At 46.6% G+C, this 24,039-nt stretch overlaps 1 protein-coding gene across 1 annotated transcript in view; it reads right to left on the reverse strand.

Annotated features, from left to right (window-relative positions):
- Positions 1-24,039, reverse strand: part of DHX37 (DEAH-box helicase 37) — a 46,884-nt gene that overhangs the window by 8,585 nt on the left and 14,260 nt on the right. The window contains exons 3-18 of the mRNA XM_038763310.1: positions 23,100-23,212; positions 19,977-20,319; positions 17,223-17,371; positions 15,481-15,573; positions 13,344-13,440; positions 11,358-11,471; positions 9,268-9,369; positions 8,772-8,886; positions 8,413-8,508; positions 7,952-8,028; positions 6,652-6,796; positions 6,267-6,343; positions 4,684-4,916; positions 3,310-3,421; positions 1,169-1,275; positions 442-630 (exon numbers count right to left, since the gene is read on the reverse strand). Coding sequence (XP_038619238.1) covers positions 442-630; positions 1,169-1,275; positions 3,310-3,421; positions 4,684-4,916; positions 6,267-6,343; positions 6,652-6,796; positions 7,952-8,028; positions 8,413-8,508; positions 8,772-8,886; positions 9,268-9,369; positions 11,358-11,471; positions 13,344-13,440; positions 15,481-15,573; positions 17,223-17,371; positions 19,977-20,319; positions 23,100-23,212 — 2,162 coding nt within the window. The remainder of the gene's footprint in view (positions 1-441; positions 631-1,168; positions 1,276-3,309; positions 3,422-4,683; positions 4,917-6,266; positions 6,344-6,651; positions 6,797-7,951; positions 8,029-8,412; positions 8,509-8,771; positions 8,887-9,267; positions 9,370-11,357; positions 11,472-13,343; positions 13,441-15,480; positions 15,574-17,222; positions 17,372-19,976; positions 20,320-23,099; positions 23,213-24,039) is intronic.

Here is a 24,039-nt window from a genome sequence, read left to right on the forward strand (position 1 = left end):
ATTCTCTTGTCTTCACACTGCCAAAATAGCTACGTCTGATGAGCCAGCAGGATGTTTCCAACCATGTCTTGGTGGTGCTACCCACGCCCTGGATTTTTAAAAGCTTCTAACAAGATCAATGAGAGAAAAGGGTGGCCCATATTTCCCAGGCACCTGACCCTGTGGTTTGAATTAACCACGGCTGGATGCCAAACAAGAAGAGGTTCTATTTGGATTTAACTAAACTTCTTAAGGAATTTGTTGCTAATCTTCTTCTCTCCAGCCATGGCAAGGTTCAAACAGAAGATCCATCTTCCCAACCAAGTGCATGCTCGGTGGGACCTCTCTTGAGAACGCTTGAGTGAAGCACAGGACTTCAAAATGCTCGGCGTGTTAGAACTCGCCTCCCTAGGGACCCTGTGCTTTCGATGACGGGATTTAACAGTGAAAACGGTAACCCACCTGTCAAATTCTTCAAACAGCTCCCGGACAGTCATGGCAGACACAATGGTGATGATGTAGGGCAGACAGTCGTGTTGCTGACTCAGGGCAAGCATTTTCGCGTAGCGCGGGGCCACGGGAAAGGTTGCCATGGTTCTGCCCAATGGACTAATCGGGCAGCACAGTTTGGCCTTCTGCAGTACTTCGAGGCTGAAGGAGGAACAGAAATGAAGATAAGGAAAAAATAAGTGATGGCCAAAAGCATTCTACTGCACAGGACAGAAACTTTAGAGTCACGGCTTAGGTTCCGATTTTAATTCTTCCATAACCATCTGTGCCCCAGTAAGGAGATGATAAAGGAACGGAGGAAGGAAGATGGACCGAATCTATACTAGGAGCATTTAAGTAGACTGTGAGCCCCCTTTTAGACTGTGAGCCCACTGTTGGGTAGGGACTGTCTCTATATGTTGCCAATTTGTACTTCCCAAGCGCTTAGTACAGTGCTCTGCACGTAGTAAGCGCTCAATAAATACGATTGATGATGATGATTATTTAAGTTGCTAAAGCCCAGCTGCAGGGCTCGGTGGGAGTTGAACATTCAGCCCTCCAGCTCTTGAATCTTTCTGACCCGATAAGAATGAGGTTCCCTGAGTAAGTGAAGCAGAGGGAGATAAATGCTTCCTAGCTCCCCTTAGGCCCAACTAGGTACCCGCTCCAGTCAGCCACCCCAAACTCTCGGCAACCACACCTTCCTCTCTGCGATGGCTCTTGCAAGGCTCCAAGCGAGAGCAACAGCTCCTCAGCAGCCACAAGGGCCTCCATCGGTGGCCGTGACGGGAACGGGAAGTTGATTACCTAAAAACACAGGCAGTTGGTGGGAAGGGAGAAAGGCAAGTGAATGTAGGGTAATGACAGGATAGTGAAACGACTAACTAGGTGAGAATGCAACTGGGGCTGAGGACTTTAGCATTTCCAAGCACTAGGCTGGATTTGGGTCCAAATGAACCAACCAAGACTACATACATACACTCATTTGACTGCCATTGTCTGATGGACCTGCAAGGGTCTTTTCTTTCAGGCAGCAACATCATCATCAATCGTATTTATTGAGCGCTTACTGTGTGCAGAGCACTGTACTAAGCGCTTGGGAAGTACAAGTTGGCAACATATAGAGACAGTCCCTACCCAACAGTGGGCTCACAGTCTAAAAGGGGGAGACAGAGAACAAAACCAAACATACTAACAAAATAAAATAAATAGACTAGATATGTACAAGTGAAATAAATAGAGTAACAAATATGTACAAACATATATACATATATACAGGTGCAGTGGGGAAGGGAAGGAGGTAAGATGGGGGGATGGAGAGGGGGACGAGGGGGAGAGCAAGCAACACTCTCTGAACGTGGGGTAGATGAGAAGTGAAGGTCAAAGCTGGGGATTGGGAATCACAAAGGCTTGATTTTCTTCTGACAAGCCCACATTCACCTAAAGTAACCACCTGTTCCCCTGTTATCTGGACAAACAGTCTCTGGAAACTAAGTTTCCACAGACTTATAAAGTGTTCCAAGACCTTTGCTCTAAAATGAATGTGTGTCAGCTCTGCATTTTTATCCTTGTTTCTTTTCAAACAGAGATGGAATAAGGTATGCACTGACACCGCAGCAGCAGCAGCCCAAGGGCATATATAGTCTGAGAACGGGGCTAGTAAAAGATGGCCCTTTCCTGCCCCTCGCAAGATTCCCAGAAACCCCTTGGAATTTTGTCATATCTGTAATTTATTTTAATGTCGGTCTCCCCTTCTAGACTAAGCTTTTAAGAAAAAGGTACTCGTTAAGCAATTATTACGTGCAAGGCACTGTAATAAGTGCTGAGGTACATACGAGATAATCAGGTTGGACAGCTAAATGTCCCACGTGGGCCTGACGGTTCTAATCCCCATTTTACAGATGAGGTAACCGAGGAACAGAGAGGTTATGTGACTTGCCCAGGGGCACACAGCAGGCTAATGGTAGAGCTGGGATTAGCACACAGGACCTTCTAACTCCTGGGCCCATGCTTTATCTACTAGACCATGCGGCTTCCCACTTCTTGAGGATAGGGACCATACCTACCAACTCCTTTTGTACCATACTCACAAGCATTAAGGATGGTGCTCTGGGCACAGTGAGTATTCAATAAATACCACTGACTGGTTGAGTGATTGCTTGAATAAGAGGTTGGAATCCCAAAAATGCACCTCTTAGCCACCTAGTAAGTTCACTATCTACTGAATTGTTTGGGATTTGGTTCAAATTGAAATTTTGAAAATTGTCATTCGTCAATGTCCAAGGAACAAAGGCACCTTAGAGAATTTACCTTGCCACCGACACCCCATCCCACAGCCCCACGAAGAGATTCGGGCATACACTTCAGACTATGAGGTCAGGGACCATACTTGAATCGGTGACAGTGTACCCTGCCAAGAGCTTACTAAAGTGCTTTGCACACTGTAAGCAATTAATAGATGCTATTACCGATGGAATGATTGATGACGGCCCCTGACAACAATAAAAAAAATAAGAGAAAACGCATCTTGGAAGTGTTAATGGGAAAACACACTGGGTCTCAAGCATTTCAATGAAGATGCTTCTGACAGGGGCAGTGCAAGGGGGACAGAAAGTAATTGGGTTCCTGTCCACTGAAGAGATCTTGGGGATGCGATACTTTGCAAGGGCCTACTTTAAGGATGCTCAAAATCTAAAAAAATATGCACCCCCAAGTCCCAGGGCAGAAGCAGCCAAACTAGTGACTTGGACATTTTTCTCCCTTCCAGGAAACCAAGCTTGAAAGACATGATGAATCAAAAATAAGAGTATGTACTCAGAACGGAAAAGGGCCCCATCTAACCTTTTCAATGTTTAAAGCTTTCATCTGAAGGATTAAATCTTCAACGGGTCTTCTAGTAATCTCAGGAGGAGAAAACTTCTCAAAGTCACTAAAAACTGCAGACGAATACAGTCTGTGGAAACAAAAGTGGTTCAGTTCATGACTCTGGGAAACCAAAATCTTAAGCGCTTAGTACAGTGCTCTGCACATAGTAAGCGCTCAATAAATACGATTGATGATACAGGGTCCATTCTGCAATGGCACTTTAGAGTGGAAGAGTAGGAAGAAGATGCTGAGATGCTGGGGGAGCAGTACGGTGCAGTGGATAAAGCGTGGATCTGGGAGAAGGTCAAGGGTGTTAATCCCACTCTGCCACTTGCCTGCTGTGTGGCCTTTGGCAGGTCACTTCACTTCTCTGTGCCTCAAAAATCTAATCTGTAAAATGGGGATTAAGACTGTGAGCTCCAAACTGGACAGGGACTGTGTCCAATCCAAACTGCCTGTATTCACTCAATTGTATTTATTGAGCGCTTACTGTGTGCAGAGCACTGTACTAAGCGGTTATCCACCCCAGTGTTCACATGTGAGACCCGGAACAAGGCCACATTGTGGTGCCTCCCGCATTGAGTGATGGATGTCTGGGTCAGTTTCTAAAATGGGAACTTTAACAGGAGAAAACTGTCTCCCTTGGGGTGGACGGTGAAAATTATGATGCACATAATGATTTTGGAAAACTAGTAGTGCCATGGACACTGCTGCCTAAACCAGAAAGAATGAGGGCTGCTGGCCTCATCATATTAAGCAGTTGACAACTCCAGTCCTGGTGGAATATCAATCAATTGTATTTATTGAGCGCTTACTGTATGCAGAGCACTGTACTAAGCGCTTGGGAAGTACAAGTTGGCAACATATAGAGACAGTCCCTACCCAACAGTGGGCTCACAGTCGGTGCAAGTCAGCTCTTTTGGGTAAGCATGGCATCCTGGCTGTTGTCTCAGCTGTTCGGCAGGGATACCGAGCCCAAAACCAAATCCTTATACACTGTACTTTACTTTGGGCCTGGCCAGACAACCTCATTGCTTTCCACTGATTCTATTTTCCTGAAACTTGTCCTTAGGAAGGTGAAGCAAAGGCATCCAGCTGAGAGAGGGCTTCAGATTCAATTTCCCGTGATTGTTTTAGTCACTGGGCTCCAAATGAGAGCTCGAGGGACAGGTACAAAGTCCCCTGAAAGTTCTGAGTTAAGTGACAAATTAAGGAATCTTGCAATGGTCCAACACTTTCTTTAGCACCCTTTCCCATGATACCCCGCTCTCAATCTTCCCAGAAATAACTGGCCACTGCTCTGAAGATTTTATTTTCTCTAGGACCCCGGAGAAACAAAGAAAGACTCACCTGTAACAGTGACCCGGCTCTGTTCTTCCAGCTCTTCCTGCTCGCTGATCTGCAGAAGCTTGGGACGTCCAGGATACCCGGAAAGAGGAAACGCCCGTCACTTTGTCATAAAACCTTTTCTTGACCTTCCCACAATCTACCACATACTTGATGTTGGGGATGGTTAGGGATGTTTCGGCCACATTAGTGGCTATGACACACAATCTGGTCCCCTCGGGAGGGGGTTTGAAGACCTAGGTAAGTAGAAAAGAAAATGATGACAAGATGATCTATTTCCCACCAGCTGTCCCTCCCTCCCCGCCTGTGACATTGTAAGAGAAGCGGCATGGCCTAGTGGATAGGGCATGGGCCTGGGATTCAGAAGGACCTGGGTTCTAATTCTGGCTCTACCACTCATCTGCTGAGTGACTCTGGGCAAGTCACTCCACTTCTCTGAGCCTCAGTTACCTCCCCTATAAAATGGGAACTAAGATTGTGAGTCCCATGTGGGGTATGGACTGTATCCCACGTGATGAGCATATATCTGCCCCAACACTTAGTACAATGCCAGGCACACAGTAAGGATTTAGCAAATACCATTTTAAAAAAAGTTCCACATGGGACTGGGACTATTTAACCTGAAGATTCTGTAAACTATCTCAATTTAGCATAGTATTGGCATCTTGCAAGCACTTAAAAAACTATAATTATTCCCTCCCAATTTTAAGAAGGTAATTCAACTGAGAAGAATAGAGGAAAGCAACACCAACTCAGTTATGGAAAAAGAAATAAACGTCCTTTCCTCAAGGCTTAGATGATGATGATGGCATCTATTAAGTGCTGACTATGTGCAAGGCACCGTTCTAAGCACTGGGGAGGTTAAAAGGTGATCAGGTTGTCCCAGGGGGCTCACAATCTTAATCCCCATTTTACAGATGAGGGAACTGAGGCACAGAGAAATGAAGTGACTTGCCCGAAGTCACACAGCTGACAATTGGCAGAGCTGGGATTTGAACCCATGACCTCTGACTCCAAAGTCCGGGCTCGTTCCACTGAGCCATGCTGCTTCTCCTTAGATGGGACCTCTAGTTATCACTTGACCCAGACTTCCATGAAAGCTGTACCAAACCCAGCCCAGACCAATGACAAGCTTGCTTACTCTCCTCTAGACTTGTAAACTTGTTATGGGCAGGGAATGTGACTGCTGTACTCCCTTGAGAGCTTAGTACAGTGCTCTGCTCAGGGTAAGCATTCAATAAATATGACTGATTGCTCTCAAAGAGCTCAAGGAACTTAAACTTCGTAATCTACCCTAGGGGGCCATTCAAAGGGCTTTAAAAACTGTGGAATTCTCTGAGCTAAAAGCAGGTTTTTTTTCCAAAGAACAAAACTGCGCAGCCCTGATTTACAGGTTGTTTGCAGAGACGTTAAAGCCCCCAGGCACGCTCGCACCAGGGAATGCTTACAGGATGTGCACCGGTCTACCAATAGCCCAAAATAAATGCTGAGCTTCCTCCTAGCTGACCACAAACACAACAGAGAACGAGCAGCACAGTGAGCTCCAACCAATGACCCATTCCAGCCACGGGCACACATAACATTACCTGGGCTTGTTTCTCTGGTGCCAGCAAAGAATATAATGGAAGAACATAAAGTGGGAGGGAGGAGTCTGGCTTCTCACCTAATAAAGAAAAAAAAGCAGGGTCTCTGAACATTCAATGATGATAATGAAGAGTTCAGCAAGTCACTTCAACTGTTCCAGGATCTGGAGTTATTCAAGGCAAGACGTACAACGGCCTGACGTTAAGGAGACCTTCTTGGTACAAGGCCAGCTATGATTTGCATGCCTGAGATTGACGACGTTAAACTGGAGGCAATACCCATATACAAACAAACACATAGCACGGAGCAAAACAAAGCACATGGAAGCCAAGTTGACAGACAGCCTTATCACTTGGTATTTAGGAAAGGTTCTCCCAAGTGTCAAACCTCCTTCAGTGTCCTCATCGCCTAAGTCTAGGTCAATATCAGACCCCACTGCATCCTCTTCATCATCCATTTCTCCTTCTCTGTCCTCATCTCCTTCATCCACTGGCATCGCAGAGTAATTATCCAAATTTATTTTAGGCAGGGTCTAGAATAGAGAAATCAACACAGTTTTTCTTAAGTGAACCGAGGAAGTAACGGATTGGTTATTAAGCTACAAAAAATAGAAAAAAAAAGACCAGACAGCAGTATTAAGTACACGGAAAAGCTACCGACTCTTGATCACCTAACACTGCATCAGACCTCGATACAACAGCTATAGAGATAACGAGTTCAATTCTCGATTTGAATTGTGCATCTACAACAGCTATAGGGGACTTCACAGAATGTTTCAGAGATAACGAGTTCAATTCTCGATTTGAATTGTGCATATTCAGAAACGGGGTTGTGTGGGATAGTGGTACAGTAAACCAAAAGATGGTGTTCTCTATGTGCCTACAATATCACAGCACCACACAGTTAGCAGAGATGAATAATAAATGATCCACCCTTAAAAGCAAGAGGGGAATAAACAGAAAAAAAAACAGTGGTCGGCCTTCTGTCTTCTAGATATGGAAATAAGTACGGTTTCTTCCTTCCCGATAGTCTACTTCCCTTCCCTCTGAATACTCAAGGGCCACTTAGAGACATTAAAAAACAAATAGTTTTCATCACTCTAGGTCTGCTTTAGGGAACTCATAGCCCCGGTCTATTAATTATTAATGCTTTCTACATTAAGGATCGGCAATGGAAATTCTCCTCCCCACTCCAACTGCCCTGCTCGGCTTGCAGCCACTTTGGAGTGATTTATCAACCCGCTGAAAGCCGCCACACCGGACCCAATTAAAAAGCACGTGTGGTTCCTCCTCTAGCCGCAGCTACTGAGCAAAGTAAGAAGATCGTTATGAAAAGCAATTCTGGCCTGAATACCTCACATTATGGCCCAATCTCTCCAGGGCTGGAGAGTCATACCACCTCATTTCAAAGGCAGGCCCCTCTGTCGCACAACCCTTCAAATTTTAAATCGATTTCAAATTTCAAATCGGCAACCACTCCCAAGGATTGAGAAATCTAGTCTGGGCTTCTTGATTAGACTAGTAAGACGTCATCGTAGAGTGGACCACTTAGCTCTTTGGGGTGATCAGCCACACAGGAGTCCTGAAAGAAAATCCCCACCTGGATACTTTACAACAAACACTTCTGGCCTGTTCCCCACCCTTCGGTGCAGAATTCCTCCCAGGGAAATCAAGGGATCGTTTATTACCGGAACTTTCTTTGGTTTGGATTTCTTGAATTTTCTCATTTCTTCCACCGAATCTTCTTTTTCTTTCTCAAGACTCTCTAAAAATTAACACATGTGTTACAAGCAATGCCGGTGTCCACCTAGCTCCCAAAGCTACAAGTTGGCTTCTTCTAAGACCATTAACACCCTGACTGCCATTTATGCCAGGGGAGGCCGGAAGGGAATCCAAGTCTCCCCCTCTACACTTGTAAGCTCATTTTGGGCAGGGAACGTTTCCACTAATTTGGTTGTACGTACTCTCCCAAGTGCTTAGGACAGTACTCTGCACATAGTAAGTGGTCAATAAATGCCACTGATTAATTGATTCAAGAGCCTCGGGCACAACTGCAAAATAAGGAACTAGTGATCAAACAGAAAAAACAAATACCCGCCAGTCGGGGTTTGAGCTACCTAGCTAGCAGGGGCCCTGTTGCCAGAGTTACCTTCCTGCCTGTTGCTGTGGAATGGAAAAGCTCTCCTCAGTCTTCTGCAAAGCGAGTGTACCTCTGCCTGACCCGTCAGGAACACCAAAATGCCTCCTGTGGGAAAAGGATGATGGCCTGCATAAATCAGGATGCAACTGACTTTAGACACCCCACAGGCTTCTAAGGAGCCATCGGCCTCCCAGCTATTGTCCAGGTGCAGTCCAGGTACGTGGCCAATGGCTGCTTCAGAGGGGTGCCCCGCTGAAAAAGCTTGGCCCCAATGCTGCGGTCGGCTCACGGTCCTGTTGCCACAGTTTTTCCAACACACAAAACCTGCCACCAAAGACAGGAGCCCAGGCCTCTGTGGGCCACCTTACCTGCGGGAAGCATCCGGTGGATCTTGCTGACCTTTCGGAAGCACTCCCCGCTGTAGTCATCCAGAGGCGTCCTCTTGTTGAAGTGAACCGTCACTGGGAACTGCCGGGCATCCACCTGCATGGAATGACCGACATTTGACACTAAGTAATAGCAAGGACAGATGAGATGTCAACAAAACACAGAAATTAGAAAAGGCTGAAAGACAAACCACACCGTCTCAGGGACTGGGGTGGGATTTCAGACTCTCAAATCCTTTTTTCCCCATTCTGCTCCTCTGATCCCCAAACCAACACTCCCTCGGGAAAATCTGTTTTGACTAATAAAACTCAGGGCCTGGCGGTAACCTACGGGGCTACCAGCTGACTTTCAGCATTCTGGTCCTGGGTAAAACTAATTTTTCATCTATGAGCAGCCACGTTCCCCATACTCTTTGCCCTAAGAACCCCAGAATGCAGGACTCCCGGTGCGTCGGGGCCAAGTCGGGATCAAAGTTACCTTTATCACTGGGGGAGGCTCAGGGAACAGCCTCGTGTTCTGGGTGAAATCCTCAACACGTAGGGTAGCTGACATGACGATCAACTTCAGTGGCTGGTTTCTCTGTGGAGAGATCAACCCTCTTTAATAATGCAGTCATAGAAACCATGACTATAGCCTCTGCCTTCCCCGCTTGAATGATCAAACACTACACCTCTGAATATGACTGGGGAAAAAACACATTTGAGATTTGCTGAGGAGTTTGGAGGATGCACTGTGCTGGTTTCCCTGAAGTAACAGGACGGTGCAACAGAGAGCTGGGGAAGACAACTGAGACCTAACGGAACAGCACCTCTTTCCCCCTCAAGACTCATTGTGGGCAGGGAATGTGTATTTTGTACTTTCCCAAGTGCTTAGTAGAGTGCTCTGAACACAGTAGGCACTCAGTAAAATAAATACAATTGATTAATTGATCATTCTGTCTCAGGAATTTCGGAATAACTTATCGAAGGACCTCGGTAAGGTTACACGATGGCACTCATTTATAACACAGAGATGGGAGTTGCCTAGTGATTGCACAGATTTTATTCCAGGGATGGACACAGATCTCTAAGAGGTTGAGGATGGTTGTGGATCAGGGAGGGCCCAATTTAAGGGTAAGTCTTAAAGCCTCTCGCTGTAGATGGGCTGGCGGGAAAACCCAGAAAATACGACAAGAGCTCGGAAGAATCACAGCCTTCCTTTCCTTTCCTAATCCACCAGGCAGCAGCCTCACCTCTAACGATTCACCCGAGCACTATCTATTCATGCAAGACAATATTCTTTCTAATCCTTGCCAGAATCAAAATCTTCACCAAGGTTGATGACTGGATCAGCCTAGAGAGAAGACTGAGCAACCAAAAACTGCAAATTGCTAATTTGTTTTTCTGTGGTATTTGTTAAGTGCTCACTATGTGCCAGGCTCTACTCTAAGCGCTGGGGCAGATACAAAGTAATCAGGTTGGATGTAGTCCACAACCCACATGGGGTTCACAGTCGTAATTCCCATTTTATAGATGAAGAAATTGAGGCACGGAGCAGCTAAGTGACTTGCCTAAGGTCATACAGCAGATAAGTGGCCCATGCTCTAACCATTAGACCATGCTACTCCTCTCTTTGAGTGTTTAGGGGCTCGGTGGGGGGGGATACAGTATTTCCTAGCCCTGCTCAGTGACGCTGATGCGATCTGAAAGAAGATCCAGCCGGCTGGCCATCCGCAAAATAGGAGGGACCAGGGGTAGGATCTAAAACACAATCGAAACGGAGGCCAGGACATTAACAGATCTCTGCCAGGAGAGAACAGAGAGTGGAGTTGGCCTCTGAAGGTGAGTCTACCAGATGTAAGAGTTAAGACAGAAATAAAAATGTGGCTCATTTAGAAGGAATTCCAGAAACCAAGGAAACTATAAATCCCCAATAGGAACACAAAGAGTGAAGCCAGCACCTTCTCTGCCTTAGTAAGCTTTACCACCCCCCCACCACCCTACCCTGCTTTTATTTAAGCAGGTAAGCAGTTTATTTTGGCAAATATGTGGAATGTTTTCCTTTCCTGCAGCAGTTCACTCAAGTGCCAAGGCCTCTGTAAGCAGTTTATACCTGGGAGTGAGTCAGAATAGGGCAGAAATCTCGGTGGGCGGCTTAGTACTCAATAATAAGTGCGAGCTCCAGGAAGCAGGTGCAAACTGACTGGTGGAAGCAGAGCAGGAGAAAAGCCATCCCAACTAAGGGGCCCAGGAATCTTAAATTCACGGGAAGCTCTTCTTGGAAGCTTCCCAGGGCAAAAATCAATCAATCGATGGCGTTTAAGGAACGCTTACCGTGTGCAGAACCCTGTGCTAAGCCCTTGGGAGCGTAGTGTCACAGAGTTGGTAGGCACGTTCCCTGCCCACATTGAGCGGAGTCTTTCCCTGAAGGACACCCCCTTCTCCCAGCCAGGCCCGTCCCAGGACTCTCCTACAGGAAGGGCAGCAGCTGGTTTCAAGATATGGGATCCCACCCGAGCAAACAGAGCCCAGCACCCCCAGGTCAAGGTTCAGGCTGAATCGCCTGCACTGCTCATCTGCTCTCCTTACCCTGGCCCGGAGGGTCACGATTCGAGACAAGAGGCCTATCAGAATGTCCGTATACACGCTCCGCTCGTGGGCTTCGTCGATAATGATCACTTTGTACTTCAGAAGCAAGAAATCCTGGAGATGAAAGAAGAAATGGTGTTAACCAAAGGAGACAACGGTAGTGAGCTGGGCTCTTCTCCTGCCTGGGGCGGAGAAGGGTCTGGGTTAAACCTGCAAGGTGCCAGAGGGGAGACGGTCTATATGGACCCAGTGGGGCAGGCCGGGGGTGTCCCCACCCAATGCCCAGACCACTGAGATTACACCACTTGACTGCTCAGGGCCCCTTATCTACGGGGCCTATAGAGAGCAGCCTGGTAGGCCAGGGAGTGAGCTTGCACTGCTGTCAACATGGTCTTCACTACAATCAATTTTGCTCTTCTCCCCTGCACCAACTCCCCCAGGCAGGTTGAAAAGAAGTCGAACAGGGAGCAGGGCAGTCAGCTCCTGCCCCGACATTGATTCTCTGCTTCAAACCAAAAATGAGGGGAAGGAAGAAAGGTAACTCTCCACCTCCGGTTTTGGGGGTGATTTTCTGCGAATAGATGCTTCCGATGACCACGCCAGCATGAACACTAATGAGAACAAACCATACTCTAATGAGTAAACATGGCATATCCTTAGCGTGGAAATGAGAGCACTTCACCTACACTTTCTCTTATCCTTTTACTCTCCCTGGGAGACAGGGAATGGGATAGTTTATTATTCCTGTGTGATAGATAGGAACACTGAGCCCAAGGAAACTGCAGCGGCTTGTCCTGATAGGGACAAAGGCAACTCTTCTTCAGGGCTCTTTCTTCTAGGCTGCTCTGACTTCCTGCTATTTTAATAATCTCACCTGCTTAGCTCAGAAGACTTTACACTCCACTATTGAAAAGATTCCACTGTTACCCCCAGGGAATTAAGGGGTGATTGCAATACCTCAAGAAGCCAAGAACTAAGAAGAACTGACATTATCACCCTGTCCCCTCTCAGCTCCCAGGGCTGGACTGGAACAGGTTGAGGTTATTCATGCCAGATCAACATTTTTCAGGATCACTGCTGATGAGCTGGCTCTATTTTTTAATGGTACTTGTTAAGCGCTTACTATGTTTCAGACAGTGCTCTAAGTGCTGGAGTAGATACAAGTTAATTAGGTTGGACTTTGTCCCTGTCCTGCATGAGACTCACAGTCTATGTAGGAGGGAGAACAGGAGAACTGAGGCACAGAGAAGTGAGGTGACTTGCCCAAGGTCACACTGCAGAGAAGTGGCAGAGCCAGGATTAAAGCCAGGTCCTCTGATTCCCAAGCCCGTGCTCTTTCCACTAGGCAAGGCTGCTGACCCTAGGGCTCAGATCCACTTCAGAGGAGGCGAAATCTCTCCCGGGACTCCAAGCCAGGCTTACCCAACAGACGGCTTGTTTGGGGCACCAGCAGTTCAACTAGAAAACCAGAATCCAGAAATAAACTCATTCTGAGTAAGAACTACAGTACAGGCTCTAGCAGGGGTTTCGTATCCTGCTGTTTCAAACCTGCACCTGGTCCCAGGGAGAGAAAAAACCCAAATCTCCACCCACCGGGAACTCACGGACCTTGGGACTCTGAAACCAAGGTGACCCCAGGCCAGAAAACTAAGGGCCAATGCAATCATTCCAGAGCGATCTGTCGCCCACGATCCCAAAGAACATTCCCCTCGGAACTGTGAATCAATCAATCACATGAGTAATGCTTTCTTCCTTGGCACAATGAATCTGGGCAGGCGGCAACAGGAGGCCAAGGTTCTGACGCACAATCCAAAAGCTGCAGTTTAAGGGAAGGGCACCAGACCATCAATCTGTACCCAGAGCACACAGCACATCGCTCGACCATGCTGAGAAAATGATTAAACAGCTGCGAGCAAGAAATCCTGCCAATGACAATCCAGTGCTTGAGACACACATTATCCTGAGACAGAAGGGCAAGGTGCTTACCTTCTGAATCTCTTTGAGTAATACACCATCCGTCATGAACTTTATTTTTGTTTCTTCTGTCACGTTTCCTTCGTAACGGATTTGGTACGAGACCTCACTGTATGAAAACAGCCAATATTCAACCAAGGAGACAAGGCAAGTCATACTGAATGCTAGAACGTCCAGAATTCATAATATCCACATACAATAGAGTACATATAATATCCCACACTCGAGTGAGAATGAGGCAAAAGATCTATTACCTGGCTGCCTATCGGGAAATCGTGGAGGTGGCTCAGGTGACATGAACGGAGGGCAGAAGCCAAATGTTACATTAAAAACTGGTTTCACTCTGAAATACAGAGTACCTAATACAGTGCCCCACACCAAGTGAGCGCTCAATAAATACTACTATTACTACACACCCTGACTTGCTAGCACTTGCAAGCTACAGAATATTTCCCATCCCTTAAAAGTCTTCAAAGGGGTGGTGGTCTGGATGGCCCAATATGAGGAGTCAAACCAGTAATGCTTCTACTACCCCAGTAAGCGTCACATAGATCTTAAAACTGGATGGGATATGACCAACTACTAAATACACTGAGGCCATATAGTGCTTCAGAGACCCATACCAACCACGCTGGGGGCCCAGAGTTAGGGAGACACCAGCCAGCGACGATATGGACTCATCCTGTTAAACTTGGTGGCAGCCAGATCACACTGCCCTACTCGGAAGCCTAGCCTAAACTGGGAGAGCAAATGCCACATGGGCAATTCATAGTACTTGCTTCTCTAAGAGTCAGGCTCGCTCTCGGCCAAGCCACAGGCCTGGGCGCTGAGAAAGGGATGGCTACAGCCAGGAAATGGGAACTCTGAGTGAGAGTGAGAAATGAAATTTAGTGGGACGGGGGAAAAGCCAGGCTCCTAGGAGGGACTGAGGTCATTAGGACGTGGGGACTCACTCTTGCTTCTTCCTGGGGCAGTCCAACCCTGAGGGCCTGCCACATGTAGGCTCGTGGTGGGCAGCGAATGTGTCTGTTTATTGCTACAGTGTACTCTCCCAAGCTCTTAGTACAGCGCTCTGCACACAGTAAGCGCTCAATAAATACAAATGACTGACTGACTGAACAGCAGCTGCGAGCCAGGCAAGCATTTAGTTATTTCCGGCAGGTCACACAACACACCTCCAGAAACACCATCACCCTTTCCCCTCTCCCTTAACTTCCCAAGCCTCCATTCAGCTGGTGGACTTTGCCACACCTTGCTGCAAAGGAACACTGACCTGCCAATTTCACCCCAGCCTATATTCTCCGGCTCCCCACAATGCAACCTATGCCTCACCAAAGTGCAGGTGGTGAAACAGCCAAAAGTGACAGGCTGCTGGGGCCATGCCATCCACAGTCCATGTTTCTGACTGAACATCTTGCATGGTGGACTGGCTCGGCATGAATCTTGTAAATAGCTGGCTACTGTGGACAGTGAAGGCTGCAGTGGCTACTGAGGAGGCTACCCTGGCAACCACCTGCTGATCCGAGGCATTCTGGGCGGGCAGTAACAATCTGCTGCCACCGTTTTAGCAGTAAAACGGGGTTCAAACATGAAACTGTTATGTACACATTGTGGTGTGCCTGCCTACTCGCTTGCTGTGCCAGCTGACCCAGTGAGAACCCCACTGGCAGAGATGTCAGAATGACAATCAATCAATCAATCGTATTTATTGAGCACTTACTGTGTGCAGAGCACTGTACTAAGCGCTTGGGAAGTACAAGTTGGCAACATATAGAGACAGTCCCTACCCAACAGTGGGCTCACAGTCTAAAAGGGGGAATGACGGTGACACGACCCAAACCACTGGCATTATAACCAATCCTCTGTTCAGTTTCTCAGTCCCCAAGTCTTGGGGACTGTCAGCTCCTTGTGGCCAGGGAACACAGCTACTAATTCTGTTGTGGTATTTTCTCCCAAGCGCTTAGTACAGTGCTCTGCACACAGTAAGCGCTCCATAAATGCCACTGACTGACCCATCCCACATTTACAACGGGAGTCCCTAATGTCATCATCTTCTCCGGCAGAGTTCTGCTAACTGTCATGAGACCTGAAGTTGCGGCTGGGCCCCCAGCGCCCTTGGAGGACTTCCATCCGAAGGATCTGCTCTTACCGGTGGGACAGGTTCATCTCCTTGGCGACGCGCTGGGACATGGACACGGCTGCCACTCGGCGAGGCTCTGTGATACCAATGAGGCTGTCTTGGCTGCCAGTGTTGATGGCAGGAAAAGAAACAGGGGAAGGAAGAGAAAAGGGAAGAAGAAGAAGAGAGTTTTCGGGCTTCTCCTCCAGTTACACCGCACATTTAACACGTATGGGGAAGGGGAGAATGTGTTAGAACTTACATCCCTGGTCTTGGGTGACACGACTGGGAAACGGTTGGCAGCCTTGGTCTGCAGCTGGAAGCATCAGGCTTTTCCAACCGATTGGCCAACCATAGCGCCAGGGAAGTTATAAGCCCACAAGGCTTCTTTAGGCGAGACCCTCACCAAGACAAGGTGTCAACTCATCAGCCGTCCCCTGAAGCTTCCAAAGATCACTTGGCCACAACACTAGTTAAGGGGTAAATAAGCACCAAGATTCCAATAGCAATAATAATAGTGGTATTTAAGCGTATACCCTGTGCTGGGGTAGATAAAAGATGAGGTAACTGAGGCACAGAGCAGTTGAGTGACTTACCCAAGGTCACACAGCAGAGCAGTGGGGGAGCCGGGATTAGAACCCAGGTCTTCTGACATCCAGGCCCGTGCTCTTTCCACTGCTTCTCTGTGAGCCCGCTTCACTGTGAGCCCGCTGTTGGGTAGGGACCGTCTCTATATGTTGCCAACTTGTACTTCCCAAGCCTTAGTACAGTGCTCTGCACACAGTAAGCGCTCAATAAATACGACTGAATGAATGAATGATTAACAGATGGGCTGGTACGGCACAAAGCCAAAGATAATCTAGTACAAATATCATAAATGAAAATTATATGGAAGGTGGAAAAAAGGGATCCGGTCTTAAGGTGAAATGCTCAGGGGAAATCTGGATGGAAATTTGGGGCCTTCTCCCCACGGAGTATTTTATTTCGCACTTTCCCAGCCATCCCAAGGCTCCCAGGCGGCACTGATGAGTCATTCAAAACACAAACGCTTAGTACAGTGCTCTGCACGGAGCAAGCCTTCAGTATATATGTTTGAATGAACGAAAGGGGGAAGATGGCAGACCAGTTCTGAAGAACACATGCCAACACGTTCTGGCTAGAATACGATCAGGGAATATGGAAATCACCTCCCGATAGCATGAGCCTTCTGGGCTTGACTGGCTTCGGGAAGAAGCAACATGGCATGCTGGATAGAGCAAGGGCCTGGGAGTGAGAAGGTCATGGGTTCAAATCCCAGCTCTGCCACTAGCCTGTGTGACCTTGGTCAAGTCACTTCACTTCTCTGGGCCTCAGTCCCCTGACCTGTAAAATGGGGATTAAGACTGTGAGCCCCTCAAGGGACAGGGACTGTGTCCAACCCAATTTGCCTGTATGCACCCCAGAGTTTAGTACAGTGCTGGCACAGAGTAAGCCCTTAAATACCTCAATTAATAAGAGGTTGGGCCTTCCTTCCGCGAGGTTTCGCTAGAACGCGGCCCTTGTGTTAAAGAAGAACTGGAAGTTCTTCAGTGTTATCCTTTTAGACTGTGAGCCCACTGTTGAGTAGGGAATGCCTTTACATGTTGCCAATTTGTACTTCCCAAGCGCTTAGTACAGTGCTCTGCACACAGTAAGCGCTCAATAAATACGACTGATTGACTTATTATCCAAACTCTTCAGCATTTAGAGAGGAAGGGAGGAGCGGGCCCTGAATATTGACCTCAGTGGTATACCTGGCATACCCAGCTTCGTAGAGAAACTGGGGGACTTGGGTGGTCTTTCCGCTGCCCGTCTCCCCACATATGATAACTATAGGGTTCTCGGTGACGGCCTCCATGATCACTTGCTCTTCTGATAGGATTGGGAGCTTCAGTCGGGCTTCCTACCGGAAAATAAAACAAATCAATCACATTTACTGAGCACTTACTGGGTGCAGAGCAGTGATTTAAATGCTTGGAAGAGTACAACCCAAAATAGCAGATAGACACATGGAGCTTTCTTGGACCTCTCTGTTGGAAAGGAGTCACTCCACTGTACAACACAAGCATCATAACAAACACGTTTAGGTAATAAGAATAAGAATTGGGGCATCTGTTAAGTGCTTACTTCGTGCCAAGCACTGTATTCAGCGCTGTGGTAGTCAGTCAGCCAGTGGTGTTTACTCAATTCAATCGTATTTATTGAGTGCTTACTGTGTGCAGAGCACCGTACTAAGCGCTTGGGAAGTACAAGCTGGCAACATATACAGACGGTCCCTACCCAACAGCGGGCTCACAGTCTAGAAGGGGGAGACGGACAACAAAACAAAACATATTAACAAAATAAAATAAACAGAATAGCAAATATGTACAAGTAAAATAAATAGAGTAATAAATCTGTACAAACATATATACAGGTGCTGTGGGGAAGGAGGGGGCTCAGTCTGGGAAGGCCTCCTGTTTACTGAGTGCTTACTGTATACAGAACCCTGTCCTAAGCGCTTGGCAGAGTATAATACAATAGAGTTGGTAGACATGATTCCTTTTAGACTGTGAGCCCACTATTGGGTAGGGACTGTCTCTATATGTTGCCAACTTGTACTTCCCAAGCGCTTAGTACAGTGCTCTGCACACAGTAAGCGCTCAATAAATACGATTGATGATGATGATGATTCCCTACCCTCAAGGAGCTTACAATTTTAGACACAAGACAATCAGGCTGGACAAAGTCCCTGTCCCTCGTGGGGCTCACAGTCTAAGGAGAACCGGCACTGAAACCCCATTTTGGAGATGAGGAAACTGAGGCACAGAGCCATTAAGGTCTCACAAAGGGCAAGTGGCAGAGCTGAGATTAGAACTTCTGACTTCCAGGCCTGGTTCTTTCTATTTCACCAGGCTGCTTCTTCAAGCGCCCACGTGTTCCCGATGTCGGAAACCTGGAAAACAACAATCTTTCCCTTCCATTCCAAGACATGGCAGAGAGCTGCCCGGAGGAGTCGCTCCTCCCCTTTCTCTGCTGCGTGCCCAGCTGCTGTCTGGTCACCCACACTGCTAGGGCCGGCAGAAGGGCGGCCAGCTTGTGCTGCTGCTGGATTTTACCCGGGCTTCCACAACCCCTAGACCCGGTGCAACCTTTACCCGGTTGCCTCCCCGTCCCAGCCCCCCGAAATGTGTCTCTCCAACCCCTCTTTCTCCACCTGGCAGGGGAGGGGTGGGTGGATGGCTGTATGGAGCCCTGCCTGGCCCAGAATGGGATGTCTTTTGGCCCCAGCTGGGGGAGGTCAGCCAGGCTGAGTAGGCTAAAGTTAAGCTTAGGACTCCTCACCCTGCCTTCAGATCTGCCAGATAATAATAATGTTGGTATTTGTTAAGCACTTACTATGTGCAAAGCACTGTTCTAAGCGCTGGGGGGAATACAAGGAGATGACGCTGTCCCATGTGGGGCTCACAGTCTTAATCCCCGTTTTACAGCTGAGGGAACTGAGGCACAGAGAAGTGAAGTGACTTGCCCAAGGTCACACCACTCAAAGCCCTCCCAAAATGACACCTCTTCCAGCAGCCCTTCCTTGATTAATTTTTTTCTCCCTAGTTCATCTCCCAAATATCATTTCCACACTCACACTATAGTCCTCTAGACTCTAAGCTCATTATGGGCAGGGAACTGTCCACTAATTCTGTTGTATTGTACTCTCCCAAGTGCTTAGTACAATGCTCAGGACCTAGTAAGCCCTCTATACCACTAACTGGTTCACTTTTCTATCTTTCGATTCTCATTTTCTTAACAGTGGTTTGGCTCCCCCATTAGATTGGGAGCTCCTTGAGGGTAGGTACTGTGCTTTCTAATCCTGCTGTATGCACTCCAGCACTTAGTACAATGCCCTGCATCCAGTAAATTCTCTCAAAAAATACTATCAGTTGGCTGAAATCTAGAACAGTTGCCACCTATTGAGAAACTTAAAAAAAAAACAGACAGAACTGAACTTTTGAAGAGTAATCCCATCACTTCTCGGGCCTCAAAAATAGAGTTGAAAAGTCTTAATGGCCAAAGTTCTACATTGAGAATCAGAAAATGACTTGTTTGGCTCCACAGTTAAGAGTAAAAGCTCCTTGTGGGCAGGGTGCATGTCTTTCATTATTCAGTACTCCCCAAGTGCCTAATGCAGCGGACCAAGTGGGTGCTCAATAAATGTCACTCCTACGGCTAATCCTAACTCCACCGCACATCACCAGCCCTCAAAATTTAACTGTATTCTCTCAATTTCTTACTCTGCGAAGTAGAGGAGAAAATCTTTTTTGAGTTTGTGTGGAGATGAGTGCTATGTTAAACAAAGTTTTCTTGACGGCAAAACTTCCCCACTTGAGCTACTTATCTATAGTGCAGTCTCTCTTCTCTTCTTGTAATCAGTTGGATCAATGAATTACTTGAATTCATCCCCCTTCTATTCCTCCATTCTCCCAACCCCTGCTCCGAAAGGTAAGAACTTGGAAAAAAAAATAAAGGAGACACACCTGAATCTCAGGAGACCGGTCCACTGGGACAAAAATGGCTGGTTTGGATGGTGGTTTGTTCAAAGTGGGTGGAGGGGCTGCAATCTTGGGCACAGATGGCTGGTTATTCAACGGACCCTTGTCACATTCTGTCGGCTCTTCACTGCTCAAATCTTCTGCCTTTTTTTCTCTTTCAATAGCAGTCTGTTCTGAAGCTGTTTGTTCGCCAGCCTCCTCAGCATCTTCGGAGTCACTAGAGGATTCAGACTCCTCTGCTTCCAGTTCCTTCTGACGTCTTTTTTTGTGGGCACCGCTGATGCTGCTAATCTTATCTGGGCCCAAAGCTCCAACTTCCTCTATTTTCCTAAAACGATGAAGAGACAGATTCCATACACGTTTAGTATGCCATTCTCAATGTTTTCTAACTTAAGCTCATTAGTGCCAACACACCCATATGGAGCTTGAGGCTAAATGTCTAAGGACAAATGGATATAGAAAAGGCAGTATCTTGATTCAGAACCCAAACACACAGAGTATTCTAACCTAATAATTAATAATAACAATAATGGCATTTGTTAAGCACTTACTATGTGCCAAGCATTGTACTAAGCGCTGGGGTAGATACAAGATCATCAGGCCCCACATGGGGCACACAGTCTAAGAAGGAGGGGGAACAGGTAATGAATCCCCATTTTACAGATGTGGGAACTGAGGCACAGAGGTGAATCAATCAATCAATCAATCGTATTTATTGAGCGCTTACTGTGTGCAGAGCACTGTACTAAGCTCTTGGGAAGTACAAGTTGGCAACATATAGAGACAGTCCCTACCCAACAGTGGGCTCACAGTCTAGAAGGGGGAGACGGAGAACAAAACCAAACATATTAACAAAATAAAATAAATAGAATAGATATGTACAAGTAAAATAAATAAATAAATAGAGTAATAAATATGTACAAACAGGTATATCATGGTGCTGTTTACAGAACTTCTAAATGGTGACTGGAGGTGGCCATAAATTACTTTTGGAATCTTTCTACATTTAGTATTTTGTAATGTTAGCATGAGGTGTAGTGGGAGAGGAGGTAAAATAAGTAATGGGGAGAGACTAGATTGTGTGGCTTAAGCCCCATGGTCAGGTATTACTGCTTGATGCAGAGATTATTGATAATGATAATGATAATAATAATAATAGTAAGTGTGATATTTGTTAAGCCCTTAGTACATGCCAGATATTATACTAAGCACTGGAGTGGATACAACCAAATCGAATTGGACACAGTCCGTCCCATGTGGGTCACCGTCTCAATCAGAGAAGCAGCGTGGCTCAGTGGAAAGAGCCCGGGCTTTGGAGTCAGAGGTCATGGGTTCAAATACCAGCTCTGCCAATTGTCAGCTGTGTGACTCTGGGCAAGTCACTTCACTTCTCTGTGCCTCAGTTACCTCATCTGGAAAATGGGGAAGACTGTGACTTGCCCAGGACCACAGAGCAGGTATGCGGTGGAGCCGGGGTTAGAACCCAAATCCTCCTACCACGCCTGTGCCCTTTCCACTATGCCACACTGCTTCTCGTGACCTTTCGGACAGTGAAATCCGAAGCATTATTTGTAGAAAGTCCTCTTAGCCAGGTTCAATTTTGTAGATACATTTAAAAAAATACTCTGAAGTGCTTTTTTAGATAGTTCCTGCCCAACGCTACGTTTTCCATTATGTGACTCTCACATAAATAAAAATTCCATCATTTGAGTACCTATTCATTCATTCAATCGTATTTATTGAGCGCTCACTGAATCTGACGGCCTGTACAAGGACTTGGGAAGCGCAAGAGAAGCACAAGACACATTTCCTATATACACCTGTATATATGTATATATGTTTGTACACATTTATTACTCTATTTATTTATTTATTTTGCTAGTACATATCTATTCTATTTATTTTATTTTGTTAGTATGTTTGGTTTTGTTCTCTGTCTCCCCCTTTCAGACTGTGAGCCCACTTCTGGGTAGGGACTGTTTCTATATGTTGCCAATTTGTACTTCCCAAGCGCTCAGTACAGTGCTCTGCACACAGTAAGCACTCAATAAATACGATTGATGATGATGATGATTTCCTGCCCGCATTCTCAAGTGGGAGACAGACGTAAAAGTATGTACAAACAGTTAAAGCAGAATAGGTGGAATGTTCAGTTGAAATACAATGACGATGGGTAGCGTTGACAAGTGCCTCTCTGCTTTCTTACTACAATCCAACCCACACACTTCACTCCTCTAATGCCAACCTACTCGATATACCTCGATCTCATCTATCTCACCGCCAACCTCTCACCCACGCCCTCCCCCTTCATATCTGAGGGACGATCGCTCTCCCCACCTTCAAGACCTTATACAAATCACATCTCCATCAAGAGGCCTTCCCTGACTAAGCTCTCATTTCCTCTTCGCCCACTCTCTTCTGCATCATGCTTGCACTTGGATTTGTAGCCTTCGTTCACCCCTCCCTCAGTCCCATAGCACTTCTGTACACATCCATAATTTAATTTATATTAATGTCTATCTCCCCCTCTAGACTGTAAGCTCACTGTGGGCACGGAATGTGTCTGCCAACTCTACTTTATTGTACTCTCCCAGACACTTAGTACAGTGCTCTGCACACAGTAAGTAATAATAATAATAATAATAATAATGATGATGATGGTATTTGTTAAGCACTTACTATGTGCCAAGCACTGTTCTAAGTCCTGGGGTAGATACAAGGTAATCAGGTTGTCCCATGTGGGATTCCCAGTCTTAATCCTCATTTTACAGATAAGGTAACAGGCACAGAGAAGTTAAGCTAGTTGCCCCAAGTCACACAGCTGATCAACGGCAGAGCTGGGATTAGAACTCACTACCTCTGACTCCCAAGCCCAGCCTCTTTCCACTAAACCACACTGAGTCTCATGCTCAAGAAATATGATTGAATGGGTATAGCTACTCAGATGGAAATGACATGGAATGTGGATTATTAGTTGAGAAATGTAATAAACAAGCTAAATGAAACAACAGCAACAATGATAACAGAAAACCCCTTCTGTCCGTGGAAACCACAAACAAGGCTGAAATGCACTTGAACAGACAGAACGGCCGAAACGTGGCACTTTACCGTTTTTTCTGGAACATGCGCTCTCCAGTACCCAGCTTGGAAGTGGTATACAAAAGTTTCATTTCCGCTTCTGAAGCTTGGACTTCATTGAGTTTACTTAGCATCTCAGCTCGCTGCAGACAAAATAAGAAAAGCGGTCACCTAGTCTACACAACTAAATAGAGAAGGGTTTTTTTTTGTTGTGGTTTTGGTTTTTTTTTTATAGTATTTACGTGCCAGGTACTTTACTTAATGCTGGGGTCGGGTCTTGTCTTGTCTTATGCTGTCGAATCGTTCTCCGATCCATATTGACTCCATGGACTCATCTCTCCCAGAGGGCTAATCAGGTTGGACCCAGCACATGTCCTACAGTGCGGCAGCGTGGCTCAGTGGAAAGAGCATGGGCTTTGGAGTCAGAGGTCATGGGTTCTAATCCCAGCTCCGCCAATTGTCAGCTGGGTGACTTTGGGCAAGTCACTTAACTTCTCCCTGCCTCAGTTGCCTCATCTGTAAAATGGGGATTAAGACTGTGAGCCCCCCCGTGGGACAACCTGATCGCCTTGTAACCTCCCCAGCGCTTAGAACAGTGCTTTGCACATACTAAGCGCGTAATAAATGCCATCATTATTATTACAGTGGGGCTCGCAGTCTTAATTCCCACTTTATAAAGTAACTAGGCACAGAGAAGTTAAGAGTTACTAATAATAATTACGGCATGTGTTAAGTGCTTACCATGTGCTAGGCACTGTACTAAGCACTGGGGTGGATACAAGCAAATCAGGTTGGACGGTCCCTGTCCCACATGGGCTCACAATCTCAATCCTCACTTTACAGATGAGGTAACAGGCACAGAGACGTGAAGTGACTTGCCAAAAGTCACACAGCAGACAAGTGGCAGAACTGGGATTAGAAACCATGACCTTTTGACTCCCACGCCCGTACTCTAACCACTACGGCACAC

Source organism: Tachyglossus aculeatus, chromosome 21 (assembly GCF_015852505.1).
Source record: "Tachyglossus aculeatus isolate mTacAcu1 chromosome 21, mTacAcu1.pri, whole genome shotgun sequence".
NCBI lineage: Eukaryota > Metazoa > Chordata > Mammalia > Monotremata > Tachyglossidae > Tachyglossus > Tachyglossus aculeatus.